Genomic DNA, 20,659 nt, shown 5'->3' with positions numbered 1-20,659 from the left:
TTTGCTTCATGGAATATGCAACATTATCCCATTTTTCTTTTCTTCTTCTTCTTCTTTTTTTTCTTTAAGACAGAGTCTCACTGTGTCACTTTGGGGTTGAATGCCGTGGCACCATAGCTCACAGCAACCTTAAACTCTTGGGCTCAAGCAGTACTCCTGCCTCAGCCTCCTGAGTAGTTGGGACTACAGGTACCTGTCATAACACCTGGCTATTTTTAGAGACAGGGTCTCCCTCTTGCTCAGGCTGGTCTTGAACTCCTGAGCTTAGGTGATCTATTTCACTCGGCCTCCCAGAGTGCTAGGATTACAGGCATGAGCCACCGAGCCCAGTCTGTATCCTATTTTTTAAGTCAAAATATTAGCCAAAGCCTAAGAAAGCTAAAGTTTCCCTCTTGTCTCACGTGAAATATAAAAGAAGTTAAAGGTGAAGACTGCTTACCAGATAAGAGTTATAACAATAAAAAACTAAGGAATAGAAGAAAAATGTTAGTGTTTTTTTAAATCTCCTATTGCTGTAACAGGTATTTAGTTTTTATTAAAGGGGAAGCCGACTCAGACATTATGGATAGTGTTCCGTATGTGGACTAGAAAATGAACAAATCAGTGTTGTCAGGGCTTTTATGCCCTAATCCACCCAAGGAACCCCTGTTTTCAAGGAAGGGAAGGATATAGCTGGCTTCTTAGAGAATGCTGGAAAGTTCTCAGCTAACTAAATCCTATTGGGAGCAGTGTTATGGAAGAGTGGCTTGCTGCCACTGGCTTTAGGTGCTCCAGTTTTCAAAGCCAAGTATCTTTCTCAGGACTTACCTCATTTACAAATTCAGATGAGTAAAGAGGACATCAGATTTGCTTCTCTGTTACCAAGCCGACAGTGATGTTTGGACAATTGGTGTGAAGCTATGCTAAGCCAGCCTGCCTTCGGTGCTAGAAGGCCCCTCCACAACCTTGGAGATGAAGTGGGGGTCAGCCCCTTGAGCTGACAATGTTACTTTTTTTTTTCATCTTTAATTCAGAAGAGCATCCTGAGGGAGAAAATCTTTAACTTACCCAATGTGCATTTTCATCTGGCCTATGTCAAATGCCCTGGATTCTCATCAGTCAGAGCCTCAAGCTATAATAACCAGAAGAGAAGATGTTCCTAAGTTCATTCAGTATTGTTTATAGTGTTAAATAAGAAAGTGGGAGCCTAAGATTGTCTCTGTACTTTGAGTTCTTACATAACAAATTACAATCTAACTTAGTGCATAAACAAACCAAGACCTAAATTAGGAGTATATTTTTTGTAACAGATAGCTGGGTTTCAGCCATCCACAGGCAGCCATCTGATTAGACTGTGCTGAAGTAAGGCAGATGGCTAGCTGTGGCCATTGGGTGATTTTTCTACCCTGCTTCCATGTTTAGCCTCTAAAAACTTACTTCTTACACAGCTGGGTGAAGCTCTCTGAACCCCTTCTGTTTCTGAGTGCTGCCCGACACATGCATCATTCTCAAATAAACTCATTAAATTTTATTTGTCTAAAGTTTTTCTTTTAGCAGTAGCACTCTGGTCTTATAATAAGTACGGCACCTTCACTTGAGAAGACCTGAAATTTCCTTGTGGAAGCAGATCTTGGGAGGGTTGGAGCTTATGAGTGTTGCTGTGAAGTGGTGCAAGGAGAGATATTTGAAATCAGATGGGAGTTGTGACATTAGATAGTATGGCATGAAGCATATGGTAAGCTGAGGTAGTTGACAGGTGCCTGTGGCTTTTGTGCATTCTTGGGTGACTGGGTTTAGCTAGGGGAATCTAGTGTTTCCTCATAGAAAAATCATGCATATAAGCTGGATGTGGTGATGCACACCTGTAATCTAAACTATTCAGGAGGCCAAGTGGGGGTTGACTTGAACCCAGGAGTTTATCAGCCTGGGCAACATAGCAAGACCCATCACTTTAAAAAAAATAACCCAAAAAGTGGTGCATAATTTAACACAGAATTTATATTGCACTTATGTTATTCCCTCATACATCAATAGCAATGGAACAAATTTGCATTTGCAAACCAAGCATTATAGCAGAACAAACTGTAGTAGCTTTCTGGAAAGGGCCAGTTTCCCCTAGATGGTAACCAAAAGTATAAATAAATAAAATCAATATAGGCCCATGCCTGTAATGCCAGCCCTCTGGGAGGCCAAAGTGGGTGGATTGCTTGAGCTCAGGAGTTAGAGACTAGCCTGAGCAAGAGGGAACCCCGTCTCTACTAAAAAGAAAATAGAAAAACTAGTCAGACATAGTGGCACATGCCTGTAGTTCTAGCTACTTGGGAGGCTGGGGCAAGAGGATTGCTCAAGTCTAAGAGTTTGAGATTACTGTAAGCCATGATGCTACAGCATTCTACTCCAAGCAATGGAGTGAGACTCTGGTCTCAAAAATAAATAAATAAAATTAATCAGTATAAAGCATTAAGGGTCATGGGACCATTAACATCCTTTATAAATCAGTAAGCATTATGTAAATAAGTTTTTTGCATCCTTTATATATAGATTACTGTATCCTGGGTCAGTGTAGTTATTGTCAGACTGTGTGTGAATAATGGGATATGGGGATAGGGTTCTCCTAGGCTGTATTTTGCAGTGATTATGCTTATGGATTATCTCTAAATTACCTGCTACCTTGTCATTCTTCCTTTAGCACAGACAAGCCACCCTCAGCACTCCAGTCTTACATTAACTTACACACAGAATAGAGTTTATGGCTAGAATACTCAATAAATAACAGTATCCTGTGATCCTCTGTAAATGAGTCCTTTATTTTAAAAATATAACAATAAATGTGGGCCAGATGCTGTGACTCACAACTGTAATCCTAGTACTCTGAGAGGCCAAAGTGGGTGGGTTGCTTGAGCTCAGGAGTTCGAGCCTAGCCTGAGCAAGAGTGAGACCCCCGTCTCCACTAAAAAAAATAAAAAAAACTAGCCAGGCATTGTAGCAGGTGCCTGTAGTCCCAGCTACTTGGGAAGCTGAGGCATGAAGATTGCTTGAACGCAGGAGTTTGAAGTTGCTGTGAGCTATGACTACACAGGACTCAACCTAGGGTGACAAAATGAGACTCTGTCTCAAAAAATAAAATATGATCATAGATATATACAATGCTAGGAGAACAGGAGTAATCATATAGTTTGTGACTTCAACTGGTTGTGTAGGCTAAAAAGACTAGAGGGTCCATAGGTTACTTTTCGGAGAGATCCATGAAACCCAGAAACTACATGGAAATTTTCATTGTAAGTGCATTGTGGAAGGAAAGAATTCTTGGCTTTCATCACATTCCTAAAGGGAGCTTTGATTCTCAAATGGCCAAGAAACACTGATTTGGAAAATCCATGGAATGTGGACTCACAAGGTTCATTTAGGGGAATTTAGAGCAATCTATGGTATATCCTGGCACACTGGTTCCATAAAGGGAGCTATTATAATTCAAGAAAGGGTTGCCTTTCAGCTGTGTATCTCATGCTTCCCTTGTCTTTTATTTTTTAGATGGGAACAGCGGGAGCTGCCCAATGGACGTGTCTATTATGTGGACCACAATACCAAGACTACCACCTGGGAGCGGCCTCTTCCTCCAGGGTAAGGCATGAACCATCAAGCCCTCAGACTCCAGAACTGGCCCCAAGAGTGACCTGCTGGCTTCTTGAAACGGTCCCTTTCTGCAGAGATATCAGAGTAGTATAGTAATATTTGTCCTTGGTCATTTGCTTTTTCTATCTATTTACCTTAATTTTGGTCTTGTTTCTTAGGGCATTTTAGAATTTTTAGAGATGTCCTGGAAACAAAAGGGGCATGACATGGGAGACCAAGAGAGAAAGAGTTGATAGCATTTCATTATACCCTGTGCCCAACCTGCCCCTAAGGGCAGAGTGCTGCTCATTCAGCTGGGCTTTGTGAGATGCCATTGGGTTCTCCAAAACCAGAGGATGAGAGAGGTTCCTAAGTAAGGGAAGACTGTCCAAGAAGAAGGGATTTGGTTCCCTGTCTGCCAGGTCAGAAATTTCTTTCCAAGAGTGTCTCCTCGTCCTTCAGAATGTTCAAAGGGAATGTATTCTGCTCTTGCTCCCAGTAGAGCAGTCACCAGGGGCTCCTACATGAAACATGTGCACTTCCCCTTCCTAAGTCTGTGGAGGGAAAGGCTGTCGGAAGGGGCAGTCTTGGCAGAGCCCTGTACTTCGTTTGGTTCAGCTGTCAGGCATGTAACACGCAAACACCACCTCATCTTCTGGCCCCGCAAGTTTCCATGGATGAGTTGCTTATAGCTTCAGTTTTCCATTAGTGTACGTGGGTTTTCCTTTTTTTCCTTGCCTTCTGGGAATGAAACTCATAATCTGTCATCGTTAGTACTCACTCCATTTTTCATTTTGACTTAAAGTCTAATGAAGTTACCAAAGTTAAACATTGACTTCTTAAATTAAAAAAAAAAAAAAAAGTTGAGCATTAGGAAGAATTTTTTTTTTTGTGAAGACAGGGTCTTGCTATGTTTGCTTCCCAAGCTGGTCTCGAACTCCTAGGCTCAGGTGATCCTCCTGCTTTGGCCTACCAATATGCGGGACTTTAGGCATGAACCACCATGCCTGGCCAAGCATTTTATTTTGGAGATTTTCATATTATTGTGGAAAAACGAATATGCATAAAGTAGGAATATCAGTGTAATTAACATACTCAGTACTTGGCTTTAATAATTCTTAACTTGTGACCAGTCTTGTTTCATTTGTACCAGGGGTTGGCACACTGTGATGGCCTGTGTAAGTTTTATTTCGGCTGGGAGCAGTAGCTCACTTTGTGGGAGGATTGCTTGAGCCCAGGAATTTGAGATCAGCCAGAGCAACATAGCAAGACCCTGTTTCTCCAAAAAGTAAAAAAATTAGTCAGGCATGATTGTATGCACCTGTGGTCCCTGCTTCTTGGGTGACTAAAACAGGAGGATCACTTGAGCCCAGACATTTGAGGTTGCAGCTATGATGACATCACTGCACTCCAACCCAGGTAACAGAGCAAGACCCTGTCTTAAAAGAAAAAATTAAAGTTTTATTGGCACATAGCCACACTCATTTCTTTGCATATTGTTTATGGCTGCTTTTGTGCTTCAGTGGCAGAGTTGAGTAATTGCAGCAGACCGTATGCCTGCAAAGCCTAAAATATTTACTTTGTGGCTTTGTATAGGAAAAATTTGCCAGCTCCTGAACTGTACCACTCATGCAACCCAGCCCTCACACTGTGGTCTAGATTATTTTGAAGTAAATCCCAAACATCATATCATTTCTCCATATTTCAACATATAGGGTGTCCACAAAGTTAGTGTGCAATTTGCAATGTAAACTATTTTAAATTGCACATGAGCTTTATGGACATCTGTATATTTCTAAAATATGTTTTCTTTTTAGGAGTAAATCACACTATTATTAATGGTATTTCCTTCATTTCATCAAATATCCAGTCAATACTTGAATTTCTCTAATTGTGCACAAATTAAACATGGCCTTTAGTAGTACCTATGCACACTGGTACTTTGTGTACTTAGCCTGACTGGTCTAAAAGATACCTAGGTCTCCATCTGGCAAGCTTTTGGTTGGAGTTTCGGTAAAGATATTCAGTGCTGTCTTCTAAGGATGGTTAGGGATTTACTCTTCTTCACATTTTAAGGTGGAACATTGGATCCAGTTTTCTTATTTCTGGGATAGTTTCGATGTTTTCCTGGGAGATGGCTTAGCTGTATATCCCACACAGCTTATTAGTTGTTCCTGAGTTTTAAGCCAAGGGATTTGAGCTCTGGCTTGTACTTCTCTGTGATAGTAGAGAACCCAGAGAGAACAGAATGAATGCCATCGGGGTGTCCAGCCTTTTTTTCCCTCTGATGTACTTTGGAAAAATGAGAGTTTTCTTGGGCTACACATTAAACACACAAACACTAATGATAGCTTTTAGCAGGAAAAAAAACAATAAAAAATAAAAAATAATCCATGGATACTTGTGATATCTGACATCACAGATAAACAAAAAAAAGTCCTCACAAAATCAGCATGCAGCCCACAGGAGGCAGGTTGGACATTCCTGGTAAACTTTCATGGCCAATCAGTAGTAGAAGTCCCAGCATCAGGGAAGTACAAACTACAGTGAGAACAATTCCGAGACTACGGACCTGGTCACTGAAGAGCAAGATTGACTCAAAGGAGTCTATCTATTTATTTAAGACAGAGTCTCACTCTGTTGTCCTGGGTAGAGTGCCATGGCATCAGAGCTTGCAGCAACCTCAAATTTCTGGGCTCAAGCAATCCTCATGCTTCAGTCTCCCAAATAGCTGGGACTACAGGCTCTTGCCACCATGCTTGGTTAATTTTTATATTTTAAGTAGAGGCTGTGGGAGTTCCCAGGAGATGGAGGAGGGAGATGAGTCAAGGCAATAACGGAGAGCAGCTGTGATGTGGAAGTACGAGCGTCTAGTTCAGGCAAAGGAGAGATGTGACCATGAGCTTAATGCCATGGACAGAACACCTGTCTGAGCTTCTGGGAGTGAAGTAGTGATAGGTCCTTGAAAACCAAGTGTAAAAAATACCAAAACTTTGTTACAAGTAGGGAAATGTTTTTACAGTATTCTGTATCATCATTGTATAAACTCCAAATATTGATCTAATGATGGTTTTCCATTTGGGATGACGAGGGAAGGAGATGGCCAGTGTGTGGGTTGAGGGTGGAATACAATAACTAAATCTGTATCTTTGGTAGTGGAAAGCCCATTAGTAATATCAAACATGGCAAAAATGGAATAGACTTGTTATTGAAGGATGTGGACATATGTGTCTATTAGCAGAAGCATTGAGAGTTGAAAGTAGTTGCCTCTAGGGAACAAGAATCAGCTGTGGTGGGTGGTGCCTGTGGCTCAAAGGAGTAAGGTACTGACCCCATATGCCGAAGGTGGCAGGTTCAAACCCAGCCCTGGCCAAAAATTGCAACAAACAAACAAACAAACAAGAATCAGCCGTGGAGCAGGTGACCACAGTTTCTCACTATGTCTCCTGTAGTCCTTTCTGCATTTTAAAACTATGAGAACATGATTTTTTTGGCAACAAATAAAAATAAATGGAAGTAAAGGCCAGGTATGATGGCTCACTCCTATAATCCTGGCACTCTGAGAGGCTGAGGTAGGTAGATCGCTTGAGCTCTGGAGTTTGAGACCAGCCTTAGTAAGAGCAAGACCCCATTTCTACTAAAAAAAAAAAAAAAAAAAAAAAAATAGAAAAACTAGCCAGGTGTGGTGGTAGGCACCTGTAGTTGCAGCTACTTGGGAAGCTGAAGCAAGAGATTTGCTTGAACCCAAGAGACTGAAGTTGCTGTGAGTTTTGATGACACCATGGAACTATACCCAGGGCAACAAAGTGAGATTCTGTCTCTAAATAAATAAATAATGGAAATGATTAGTTTACAGAAGTTATAAGAAAGGCAGGAAGGTTTCAGATTTATGTGAGCCTTGAATACTAATTAAAGAATTTTGACTCATGGCAGTGGGGTGTCCATCAATGTTTTGGGGCAGGAGGAGGCCCCTTGAGTCAGTGTGTGGAGTTACTCAGATGACTGTTTTAAGGCTGCATAGTCCTGGGGAGATTAGTTCTGGAGTAGGTGCAGTCGTCCAGTGGTGAAGTGACACAGATCTGGACACAAGTGGAGAGCAAGGGAGAGAACAAGAAAGAGCACTTAGCTGGGTTATTGACCGAGTTCAGAAGGGCTCAGGTCTGGGGAGAGGTGTGGCGTTCCCTTGAATGCACTGTCGCAGCTGGTCATGAAGGTGACGCAGAATCCTGACCAAGTCTGGGAACTGGCTTTGGGGCCTGGGAGCCTCTTGCCATTTTCAGGGAGGCCTTGAGTTTACAAAGATCATCCAAAGGTGGCCAGAAAGTCAGCTGGAAGGCAAGTCTAGAAGATGGAGGCGTGTACCAGACAGGCATGTCAGGTTCCCTCTGCAGAGGGTTCATCCTGTTTTCTGCATGTGGTGCCACTTTCTTTCTTTTTTTCACCATTTCCTCCTCTCTGTTTTTCAGATTTATAATGGAAAATTTCAAACAGACACCAAATTTTGAAAGAACAGTACAATGAATCCTTTGTCACCCTCTTCTGGTTCTAACAATTAATAACAGTTTGTTTCATCTGATCTCCCCAAGGGCTGATGAATTTTAAAGCAAATCTCAGACATCATATCCTTTGACCTGTAAATATGTCACATATGTCTCTAACAGATGAGTTTTTTTTTAAAAGAAAATATGAAAACCACAATACATTATCCCGCCCAACAAAATTAACAGTATTTCCTTACGTCATGTCACACCCAGTCCATGTTCCATTGTCCCCAAGTCTCTTAAATATGTTTTTATACTTGTTTGGTTTGAATCACATCCAAACCCAAAGTCAACACATTGCTTTTGGCTGATATGTCTCTCTCTCTCTCCTTTTTTTTTTTTTGGAGACAAAGGTTTCACTCTGTTGCCTGGGTAGAGTGCTGTGGTGTCATAGCTCACAGTAACCTCAAACTCTTGGGCTCAAGCAATTTTCTTGCCTCAGCCTCCCGAGTAGCTGGGACTATAGGCGTGTGCCACCATGCCTAGCTAAGTTTTTCTGTTTTGGTAGAGACAGGGTCTTGTTCTTGCTAAGGCTAGTCTCCAACTCCTGAGCTCAGGCAGTCTGCCCACCTCAACCTCCCAGAGTGCTAGGATTCCAGGCCTGAGCCTGGCGCTCAACTCAATAATGTCTCTTAAGTCTCTCTCAGTCTGTAAGTTTCCTGGCCCTTTCTTATTTTTTTCAGGACATTTATTTATTTAAGAAACCGGGGTTTTGTTGTGTAGAATTTCTTACTGTCTGGATGTTGCTGATTGTAACCCTGTGATATTGTGAGAACTGTTCCTCTCTCCCTTGTCTTTCCTGGGAACTGGTAGCTAGATGTCGAGGCTTGATTAGATTCAAGTTCACTTTTTAACATTGGGAATAATTTCCATACCGTGAGGTGCACAGACCTCATTTTTATACTCTGCTGAGTTTTGACAAGTTCACACGCTCACGTAACCCACGCTCATCAAGATAGAGAAACCTTCCATCGCCCTAGAAGGTTCCTCCCTTAGCTTTCTTGTGATCACTTCTCCCCTGTGTATGGAGAAATCAAGTGACACCTACCAAGCAGAGCTAAGGGTTTTTTGCTTTTTGCACCAGCCCTGCCTTGCCCGTGGGTGTTTGGAGCCGACTTTGGCAAGGTGGTGATATGGAGAGCCCTGCTGCCGCCTGGACCAAGTCTTCCCATGACCACGTGGCATGTTTTCATTGGCACCTCGTATCAGGAGAATTTCAGTTAGTTGCAAGTAATAAAAATTGGTATCCAGATTGGCTTAAGGGAATTTATTGGCTGATGTAACTGAAAATTCTGGATATAAATCCCGAATTCAAGTGAAGCTTGAGCTAGTGGCCCAATCGTATGATCAGGGGGCTGACTTTTCTTCCATTTTTCTGCTCTATCATCTACTGAGTCAAATTTATACTGTATTTGAGTCCAAAATGGAGGTCAGTGGCCCCTATGACTGAATCATAATTCAGAAAGACTAAGAGACTATGTGTTTTCTAGAGTTTGTAGCAAAAGGACTGAGATTTACCCTTATTAGCCTGGCATGCCCACTACTGATCCAGTCTGCTGTTCAGCTGTGGCCTGGAAATAGAGTCAGCTTCCCTAGAACCGCAGGGGTGCCTGAATGGAAGTCAAGAGGTCATAGCAAGGAGGAATTAGTTGCTTTGGAGGTAGTCACAGATGTCTGCTATAACCATCTGCACCCCAAAAGCCCCTATGATTAGGCTTCCTGGCCATGCCAGCCATCACCTATCCCTGTCAGCCATCCTGAGGGTCTAGAAGTTGGGGATTGGGCAGCCACTACATTCATTTTGAGCTTACTGTTTACAGATGGGAAAAACGCACAGATCCCCGGGGCAGGTTTTACTACGTGGATCACAACACTCGGACCACCACCTGGCAGCGCCCCACGGCCGAGTATGTGCGCAATTATGAGCAGTGGCAGTCACAGCGGAACCAGCTCCAGGGGGCCATGCAGCACTTCAGCCAAAGATTCCTCTACCAGGTGAGAGGCCAGGGGCTTGCCTCCAGGGCGGGAGCACATCTTGATTGACCTGCTTGGTGAGCAGAGGAAATAGTGGCTCATGGACATCAGGGCCCCGACCCTGGAGATTCTACTCATCACTGTGAAATTCCTTATGTTCCAGTATTTCTAACTTAGCAATTCCATGTCTAGCCTCTGTGTTTAAGGAATCAATGTGTCTGAAACAGAATTCACCATCTTTCTTCCAAGACTGGCTTTCTTTTCGGTGCCCTCCATTCAAGTCCGTTCTCCCTGCCCTGAAACCTGAAGGTTGATTTGGCTTCTCCACCTCAGATCAGAGCAGTCGTCCCAGTCCTCCTCCTTCCATCGCTGCTGCTATTTTTCACTCCATCTTCATTGTATGTATTGGACGGATTCCCAAGGACGGGAGACCTTTCAAATTCATCTAGATCAGGGGTTGGCAAACGGTAGCTCCTGGGCCAAACTGGCCTACTGCCTGGTTTTGTAAATAAAGTTTTATTGGAACACAAAGGTGCCCGGTAGTTTACATAGTGACTATGGCTGCTTTTGTGGTATAGCAGTGGAGTTAAGTAGTCACAGCAGAGACTGTGTGGCTCACAAAGCCTATAGCATTTACTGTCCAGCTCTTTTCTTGTCCGGCCCCACCTAGCTGCCTTCTGTCTGATATTCTTCTCTGCTGCCTCCCATCTGAGTTGTTAGGGCAGCTCTGAGTATTCTCCCTGTTGGCCTTCTCTCTCTTCCAATCTGTCTGCCTGTCTCCCACCAGAGCTACCTTCAGATATATCTGTCATTGGATCATTTCATTGGCACAAAACCTGTGGTCATTATCTATGAGATAATGTTTATACTTTCTAGTCCAGAATTCAGGGTGCTGTGGTCCCAAATTAACTGTCTAATGGTCTCTTGTACTGTGTCCCTTTAGGAACCTTCTAGCCCCACTACCTGGAGTCTCTTTAGGGCTTCTACCTGGCGTGGGGTGGGTGGAGAGAGCCCAACTGTGCAGCCTCTTAGGCAGGGAAAGATGGGTGCCCAGGCTGGAGTTCTGATTGTGTTTTCTCAGAGCACTGCAAACATGAAGGCAAAGTCTGCAGTGGGACCAGCGCAGGCTGTGGTGTTGTGGGGCCAGCTGGATCCTGACCCCTAACCATCATGTGTAACATTGTTTCTACTTGACATGAATTTTAATGCCACAACCTGTTTCTACATGGGATACTACCCTAGTTAGAGACTCAGAAGAATCTTTAATTCCATTTCCTTAAGTACCATTCATTGTCTTTACTTGTGGACTTCTCTCTGTTCACCCAGGCCTGAGCTCTGGCATCAGCTGGAAGTCACTGTAGCATCTCCCTTGGCTAGTCTGTCCCTTCTTGTGCCTGCGGAGGCTGATTACATCATACAGTGAGGCAGCTGGGGAGGGCACAGTTTCCTTAGTGAGGATGAGCAGAAAGCGTGGCGTTTGTCCTTGCAAGTCTTCTCCAAGGTCAACTGTGGAGCCCCTGTGCTATCCATTCCCAGGTCCTTGCCCCCGGCCACAGTGCTCATGTTCGTATGCCAGCTTCCCACCTGTATCTCCATCACACATGCGTAGCATGCAGTTCTGGCGTGTTTCAAAATTGGATAGTCTGGTTATTCTCTGCCTTTCAGAGATTGTTCTTTTCAAGCTTGGCCTTAAAGACTTTGCTTACCATTTTCATGGGTGGTTATGACTACTAGACTGGGAAGGTCTTCTTTGACCTGTCTGGCCTTTGACTTACAAACAAGGCAGCAAAATAGGAGTTTTACTTGATTTTCTTCTCCCTGATTATCCAGCTTCTCTAATTTAAAAAAAAAAACCAAAAAACTGCTGGCTCAGCACCTGTGCTCAGTGGTTAGGGTACCAGCCACATAGGCTGGGGCTAGTGGGTTCAAACCTGGCCTGGGCCTGCTAAACAGCAGTGACAACTACAACAAACAAGTAGCCAGGCGTTGAGGTGGGCACCTGTAGTCCCAGCTACTTGGGAGGCTGAAGCAAGAGACTCACTTGAGCCCAAGAGTTTGAGGTTGCTGTGAGCTGTGATGCTACAGCATTCTACTGAGGGTGACATAGTAAGACTCTATCTCGAAAAAAAACAAATACCAAAAAATCATTAAAGGAATTTTTTTTTCCTTCCATATCGCACCTCCTAAGTAGGTGCTGTAGGTTGATTGAAATGTTTGGTGTGTGAAAGGGAAGATTCCTACGTTCTGGAGCTCACGTCCGCTCGGCCTCTCTGGAGCATTCATTCCTCTTGGCTGCTTCCCTTCTTTCAGCAGTGTTGTTCTGGACTTAGAGAGGCAAACTTTGACTTGGAGGGTTCCCTAGAAGTAAAAATTAAACACTGAAAAGCTTTTCTTTCTGAGTACTCTAAAATGATGTTCTCAGCATGGCTGGGGATGTAGGAAGATTCTGCATGGAGGTGATGGTCCCTTTTTCTCCGTGAAACAAGACTCATATTGAAAAATGTGGTGAGAATCTTTTTTGGTCCGCTTTCAATGTCTCTCTGTTGATTTTCCTCCCCCTCTGGACTGGGTTTTCTCCTCTTGTTTGCTATGGTGCCATGTCCTGGTTACAAGTAAGAAGGGTTGCTTTCATACAGTTATTTTGGGGTTTGGCTTTGGCCCAGGGTTTGCCTCGGAAGACTTAAGAGCTGATACTACAACGAGCGGCTTCCTCCTCCTCTTGCTGCGCTTAAACTGAGACCTTGTTCTTCTTCACTGCACTGTAGAGAACATGAAATGCAGTTCGGAGTGGAAACCAAGGGAATCCCAGATTGCAGCCTGCCGTAATGCCTTCCTCTGTCGGCCTCCGCACATACCCTTCCCACTTCCTCTAGCGGATTGTTCCCCTTATTTCTGCCGTGTTTTCCTTTCCTAGCTCCCCAGTGAACCCCGTGGCTTGTGATCCGCATGCGTGGTGTTTTGTCATCTGTTTCACCCCTGGCAGCTTCCTTTTGCTCTCTGCGTGGTGTTCCTACTGGGAGCCCCTGACGATGCTCGGCACAGCTCTGAGCATTGTGCAGTTGGGACGGGACTGTCACACAGTTGACATCTCTAGGGCACCTCTTCCTTTCTTCTCCCTTTGCCCTTCCCCAAGTAACTAAAGGAGGAGGAGGCCAGGCTCCGCAGGATGAATCATTTTGTGGCTCTTCGTGTGTGGACTCCAGCTTGCTTCCTGCTCTTCAGAGAGCCTTGTGGAGTGAATTCTCAAGCACCTGGGTTTTGTTCTGCATCCATTGGGTGTACACTCAAAAGACGACACTTGCTTTGGACATGGCAACCTTTATGCCCTTCCCAGAACCTTTCTTGCCCTCGGCTGTATTTGCTAGACATTCTTTATTTCTGAGTTTGTATCTTAAAATATTACTGGAACTTTGTGCTTAGTCCCCAAGGGACTTGCGCTCACGTGAGCTTTCTGGCTTGTGGCCTGCACCCAGATCTCCCAACCTAGCGACCACTGCTGAGGAAAATGAGTTAACAGTGCTCCTTTCTGTCCCTAGAGATACAGGGCACCATCTGTCCCTTAGAGTTACGGGCACATCCCAGCATCTGTCTTCTGGCCTCAGCCCCCCTTGCTGCGTCTCTGTGCTTCTCTGCTGTGCCCCACGCAGCACTTCGGGCTCTTCATGTCGGAGGAGTGTTAGAAGAGGAGGGACAGAGGGTGGGCTCACTGGGGCTGAGGGTTGGGGGCTAGTGGTTTTCTGGCCATGGTGTGTAGCTTTCATTTTTGTTTCTCCTTGGCTTCTGTTTCCTTCCTTCCTTCTGGCTTTCTTTTCTCATTTTTCGAGTGTACTGTATATCTCAGGGAGGAAATATTTGAAAGAATCAAATGCTTGCTGTAACTGTAAGGCGTTGTGGCAGGCACCTGTAGTCCCAGCTACTCGGGAGGCTGTGGCAAGAGAATCGCTTGAGCCCAAGAGTTTGAGGTTGTGAGCTGTGACACCATGGCACTCTGCCCAGGGTGACAGAATGAGACTCTGCCTCAAAAAGAAAAAAAAAGGAAAAGAAGTAAAATAATTATGGTGTCAGCTTCCATTGAATCTGATTTTATGTGTTGGTTGTGTTGACCAATCTCTGGTCTCTCTCCCTTTCCTATCTGCTTCCTCTCTCCCCCTCTTATAGGTGAGAGATGGTGGAGTTCTGACAGAATGAGAATGGAAAGATACCAAAATTGAAAAAAAAAAACACTTTAGGGCGGCGCCTGTGGCTCAGTAGGTAGGGTGCTGGCCCCATATACCAAGGGTGATGGGTTCAAACCCGGCCCCTGCCGAACTGCAACAAAAAAATAGCCAGGTATTGTGGTGGGCGCCTGTAGTCCCACTACTCCAGAGGCTGAGGCCTAAGAATTGCTTAAGCCCAGGAGTTGGAGGTTGCTGTGAGCTGTGATGCCACAGCACTCTACTGAGGATGACAAAGTGAGACTCTGTCTGTAAAAAAAAAACAAATAAAAAAATAAAAAACCACTTTAACAAAAGGTGGAGGGTGGAATTCTGATAGCATGAGAATGGGAGGATATTCCCCCCAAAATTTTTAAAAACCTCTTTAACAATGTTGTATAAACTTTGGTATATCTTTTTTAAATTTCAGATTAATATGAGGGTACAGACAAGTAGGGTACAGTCTTGGCATTAGGTAGGTAAGGGCCCTGCTGAGCTGTGTCCCGCACCCAGGAGGTGTGCCTAAGAGGGAGGAGCATACCGACTTTGGGATATTTTTCAAAAGGCAAGGATTAAGAAAAGAGCTGATAAATATTTTCTGTTCCTAGTTCAGTGCTGGTCATGGAAGCTGTCGAGAAAGGCCTCTTGGTCCTGTTAATTTGTAGAGTTAAGCAAAAAGAGGACTGGATGCCCATGGAGGCCCAGTTGGTCCCAGATGGAAGCTGACGCCAACTCTTGAGCACTGTGTAGATGATCTATTTGTTCCGAAGCAAGACCTGAAGCAGCAAACGATTTTGCACCTAATGCTTCTTGTTTTGATTTCTTAAAATAACCTTTGCAAGGCCATTGCTATAGCTCAGCACTTACCAACTGCGCCACATTTGTCTTCACTTTCCGCGATGCACGTGTTCACATTTGTTCCTTTCTTCTGGTGCTGAATATTTTAATAGCTACTGTTCTTGCGTATTGACTACAGAACAAAGGTGGATGATTCTGTACCCTGTCTCCCCAGCCCTGTGGCACATAAACACACACCAAAATGACCTGTTTGAATTTGGGAGATTCTGTTTTTCAGTAATGATCAAATGTGAATTGGGACGGAGAATTTAAGCACATCCATGAGATTGATGGTAAAGTTCCCCCTAAGTCAAGTCAGCTTCCCCCACCTTTGTGAAGTTCCATTCTGCGTGGGTAGGAGGCCTTGCACTGAAAGGGGGCTCTGTCCCATCAAGGAACCTATGGTTTCCAGACTTAAACGTCTTTGTTGGAACTTGCTTGGAAGAGGAGCCTCTGTTGCCACCTTGGAAAGAAAGTTTCTCTGTCCTTTCAGTTGGGGATGGAGGGAGGGCTGTGGAAGGGAGTTCGTTGGCAGTCCAGTTCCACCAGTGTTTTCTCAAGCCGAGACTGAGCTCCATTCATCCTCCTGCCCGTGTGTGGCTCCATCAACCCCAGACAGGGCCAGCTCGGCAGCCTGAAGTCTGCGTTTAGAACTTGATCCCCTCATATAACGATTAAATTTTAGTAAGTGAAATAAAAATGTTTCAGAAGAAAAAAAAAAAGAAAGAAGGAAAGAAAGAGTGGAACAATACTTGTTTTATTTAAGTATGAGAAGTTTTTGACAGCACCCCCTTCTTCGCAGGATATGAGAACTCTCGGGCCACTGCAGCCCTTCCCTAGGGACCTCCAAGCAGAGTTAGGCTGGGGGGGCTTCTAATGTAAACAGTGACCCTGAAGTCCTGGAGCCTGTTCCCCCTTCTCTCTCCTGTCTCCCCTTCTCTCTCGCCGCCCCGTCCCCAGCCCCACCTCCCTAGACGGGCAAACACAGAACACTGAGCAACTTCAGGTTGGGGCCTGGGAAGAATAAAGGTGCTTTGTGAAGGGGAAGGAAAACATTCCTGGGGGAGGTGAGGGGCTTGGGGCATGAATGTGCCCTCAGTCTGGGTGGATGCTGCGCACCCCGAGGGAGGTGGGAGCTGGAAGCCGAGGTGGAGGGAGGAGGGCCCAGCCCCAGCCAGGAAGCTCTGGGCGTGGGCAGGGCTTGTGGGAATGATTTCATTGGAAAGGCCTGCGATATTTTTTCCCCTCCTGTGTGTGGTTCTTGGAGAAAGTTGGAGGTGGTGGTGATTTCAGTCTCCTTGGCTGCTGTGAGCAGGAGCCGAGCAGAGACGCTCGGCCGAGTGCAGGGAAGCCCGCTCTGGCCCTCCTGTGTGCCGGCCACCTCCGCCTTCCTCTGCACACCTCTTCCTCCCTGTCACTTGGCCCTTTCCAAAACCCATTCAGGAGCTCTGTGTGCAGGGTTGTTTTTTGGTTTTTCTTTTTTTTTTAAAGTCTTTTTGAGAGGAGCGGATGCTACCTAAGGTCCCACCGCGTCCTCCACAAAGTGCTAAACTGTGGAAATGAATCGTTGGCCTTTTTATTTTTCATCGATTGATTTATTTTCAACCAGTGGCTCTTTTTAACCTCTGTGTGCTATGTTTCCTCTGTTTAGTCTTCGAGTACTTCGACTGACCATGATCCCCTGGGCCCCCTCCCTTCTGGCTGGGGTAAGTACCAAGTTCTATTTCTGTGCCCTCAGCCTTCTGCCAGCTACGTTGCTCTTTCTCTTCCCCTCCGTGTCTTCCTGCTCTACTCCCATCTCTCGGTTTTCCATTTCACCTCCTATCTCCAGCACCTTCTGGGTACACCCAGTCCAAGTGATTACAGGTGATGGGCTGGACGGTCAGGGACGTGCTCAAGCCCTGCTGTGCCCCGTAGCATCAGCTGCCATAGTTAAGGGAGTGTGATCATGAGAAAGACGTCCCCAAGTAGCTGGGGGGACTATTGGGTTTTGACCTTGAATTTCAAGGTGTCTGCTCCAGAATTCGTCCTTTCACTGAGATATGTTGACGCTGATTCCCAAATGGATTTGTTTCAGGTCGGTGACCCTGTGGTTGGAAGGAGCTACTTTAACAAACCTTTCTTTGCAGCCAAGATGTTGGAGGACGTCAGTCTGATTTTGACTAATGAAAGCCACTGTTTTATTTGTGATGCACCATGAAAGAGGCCAGAGGGAAGCAGATGGGAATTGAGCGCTGGGTAGTGACCTTATGGAAGTGCATCATTGCTAGTTAATAATGCCCTGCTGGGTTCTCCTCGAAGTAGCTACCTCTTACCTTCCCCAAGTCTTTATTGTGGTTTGTGAGTTGAAGGATGGGCACCCATGACTTAGGAGGCATTACGGCAGCGGTTCTCAACCTGTGGGTCGCGACACACAGGGACTGTATTAAAGGGCCGCGGCATTAGGAAGGTTGAGAACCACTGCATTACGAGCTTTAGGGCTGTTCCAGGAAGGAGCAGGCACGCAAAGGGTCATTAGAGATGATGAGACTCAGTACATTGCCTAGCTTGCAGGAGCTCCTGGGAGCTGCCCTCATTGGGAAGTTTACAGGAATCAGCATGTGTTGGGTTTAATTTATAGGTTAGGTCAACTGCGGACAGTAAGTGCTAGTTTGGAGTTGCTCACAGGTGGCATTAAGCTGTCAGGGGGTGTCCTCACCAGCAGAGGGGAGGCGAGCTGGGGAGCTGACGACAGGATGGGCCTCACCTGGGAAGTGAGGCTTTGGGGCTGGATCCTCCGAGGCAGACACAGCTGCTTCCTGGTAGTCATCTGAGAGGGTGTATCAGCTCCTTCACCCCCAGTGTCACTTAGGGAATTACCGCTGCATCCCAGAGTGCTAGGAGGGCCGGCTGCTGCTTCCCTGTGGGAGATAGTAGTTTGTGAAGCTTCCTTGCATTTCTTGATTTTTAGCACACACACAGATGACCCACCTGGATCCCTGGACCTATGAAAGGTGTCACTGGTACCTCAGAAATTGGCAGAAAGTCAAATGAGAGGGTGAAACACTTAGGATCCCGATCTAGTCCTGAGCAGGGAAAAGCACATCAGATTCAACACGAATCTGAGCTCCTGTAATGCTGTGCATCAGCCAAGGACCCGGAGTTTGTTTCTGGCTCTGTAGAGACAGGGGGTGTCGCCGTCAAGGGCACTGCTTTTTGTACCAGTTCTGCTAGGAGATTATCACCAGGTTAGGAGCAGCTGACAGAGACCTGGAAGCAGCTTCCAGATGCAAAGTGTGGGAACATCTGGGGTGGGAATGGAGGAGGTGCAGCCTGAGTCGATGATGCTCATGAACGATTAGAAAAAAACAAAACTGTCATAGTCCAAATTGAGAAGAAGGAACATTCTGGTTAAAGGCCAGGGTGCCTTCCTGGTCACAGATCCCCGGGCCCTGTTGCTGGCTTCCCTAGGGCTGTGGCAGGGGCTGCCTCCGGGGACTCATTAAGAATGAAGGGAAGAGCTGCCGAACCAGGTGAATTGCCTCAGCCAGCTCCTCACGTTGGGGCTGCTGAGGGGGCTGGATGGTCCCCAAGCTGGCCGTATCTGGGTGCCCTCTGTGTTGCTGCGGGAGACCCTGCCGTCTCCCCACATGCTGCCCTGCGTGCGACTCAGGACCCCTGGGACCTAGATCCACATCTGCTCCTCAGCAGTCCTGGGCGTGTGACTGAGTTGTCCCGAGCCTGTGTGCCTGAAAATGAGGTTGAGCTAGGTGCTGGTTTGAGGACTTTCCCAGTCCCCCAGACTGTGAAGTTGCAGGCAGTTCACTGGGCCGCAGGCGACCTCTACGCAGTAGTAGTTAGCAGCAGCAGCGCCAGAAATGACGGCACAGGCCTCAGGCCCGCTGGACAGATCCCCGGGGTGGCGGTTAGCCTTGGCTGCAGCCCTTGGCAGAGCAGATGAGGAGGATCTAGTTCAAAGCAGTAGCTTGTGGGCTGGGAGCAGCCCCCTCCCCTAGAAACCTCTCGGGAAGCTTCCTACTGTGGGCCAGTCACACACGCTGCTCTGAGGTGGCGGCGGCTGTGGAACAATTCTGGCACCTTCTTTGCTTGCTTGCTTTCCTTTTGTCTCTCTTTATTTTTTTAAAGATTAATTTATATTTCCTGATTTATTGAGGCACCACTGACAAATAATGTCTATTTCAAAATTTCGGTTGCGTCTTGGATACCAGCTAAGGCAGGGTCACAGAGACACCAAGACCTGGGGTTGACACTGGGAACGTGCAGCCTTATTCTTATGGTGGGTGTTGGGTGGGGGTGCTGGTCCTCCCAGTTCTGTTTCTTTTTTCAGCTTTTGGTTTCCCTGTAGCTTCTGGAGCTGATTATTTTCATTTCTTTCATTTTCCCCTATCATCATTCTAGAGGGAGAGCCATTAGCATTTGTATTCAGGACAGAGAGATTTGAAGGTTCAGGAACTTCTAGGGGAATGATTGACCTCTTTCGAGTTTGGAGACTTGCCCCTAGTTTTTTCTCCCATCCACCTGGAGCTGTTGGGTCACCCCTTTTGACCCTACTCAAGGTTCAGGGTCACCAGGCAGGCTTGGTTCTGCCCCTGGAGCTCAGACCACCACCCTTGGGGACCCAGGAGCCACCATCAGCGTGCCAGTAAAAGGCAGGAGGGTAAAGATGGTCCTGAGCAAACCTCACCTTTGCAGATACCCCAAGACACTCTTGTTTCAAAGCACGCACTTAAGTGTGACAACAAGATGGGCATTTTAAGTGTTCACAGCCCCAGGCATAATTTATTTGCTCATAAGCAAGATAGAGGTTTTGCTGGGAAGTGAGAGTTTTAGAACAAAGCTTTGCCCGTAAGCAGGAGAAGAGAGACCTCCGAGGGTACAAGGGCCCCAGGGTGCAGAATGCTGAGCAGAGAGGTGTGAGGGGATGTGCAGCCACCCCCTGAGGACCCTGCCTTGTGGGACACAGGCACCCATGTTGGCTGAAGCCAATGGACTGAGCAGTCACCGTTCTAGCAATCAGCCCTGAGGGAATGGGGTGCGGGCAGGCGGCAGGGAGGCTGTGGTGCGCCCATGCTGCACACAGCTGGATGCAATTACGCCTCTGGTTTCAGCTGCGTTGCTCTGTCCGTGTGGCCATACCACCCCTCCCTCCAGCAAACCAGACAACCAAAGAAATGCTTCACCTCGAGCTGGAAATGTGTATATCCCTCCCAGCCCCTAACAGGGAGGGCTTCTGTCCCCTTTCCCAGTGACAAATGTGAGCAAGCCAGGCTTTGGGCCAGTTACACGTCTCTAACAGGTTGGCAACAGGGGCAGAGATTTAGACCCGGTGCACAGAGGGTTGGAGCCAGAGGGAAAGAACTCAAGATGTTTGAATCTGACTGTTCTCGTTTTCTTGTCCCGTGGCAGAGAAGAGACAGGACAATGGACGGGTGTATTACGTGAACCACAACACTCGTACCACCCAGTGGGAGGACCCTCGGACCCAAGGGTAAGAGTTTATCCCAGAGGGCTGATGATGGGGGG

General features: G+C 46.2%; 1 protein-coding gene across 1 annotated transcript in view; it reads left to right on the top strand.

The window, feature by feature from the left end:
• WWP2 (WW domain containing E3 ubiquitin protein ligase 2) overlaps positions 1–20,659 on the top strand; it is a 156,490-nt gene that overhangs the window by 124,533 nt on the left and 11,298 nt on the right. The window contains exons 9-12 of the mRNA XM_003791397.3: positions 3,511–3,600; positions 9,953–10,127; positions 16,788–16,842; positions 20,543–20,624. Coding sequence (XP_003791445.1) covers positions 3,511–3,600; positions 9,953–10,127; positions 16,788–16,842; positions 20,543–20,624 — 402 coding nt within the window. The remainder of the gene's footprint in view (positions 1–3,510; positions 3,601–9,952; positions 10,128–16,787; positions 16,843–20,542; positions 20,625–20,659) is intronic.

Source organism: Otolemur garnettii, unplaced genomic scaffold, assembly GCF_000181295.1.
Source record: "Otolemur garnettii isolate 467f Iridium unplaced genomic scaffold, OtoGar3 scaffold00047, whole genome shotgun sequence".
Classification (NCBI taxonomy): domain Eukaryota; kingdom Metazoa; phylum Chordata; class Mammalia; order Primates; family Galagidae; genus Otolemur; species Otolemur garnettii.
Note: the sequence above shows the minus strand (reverse complement) of the source record. Positions and strands in the feature narration are given on the sequence as shown.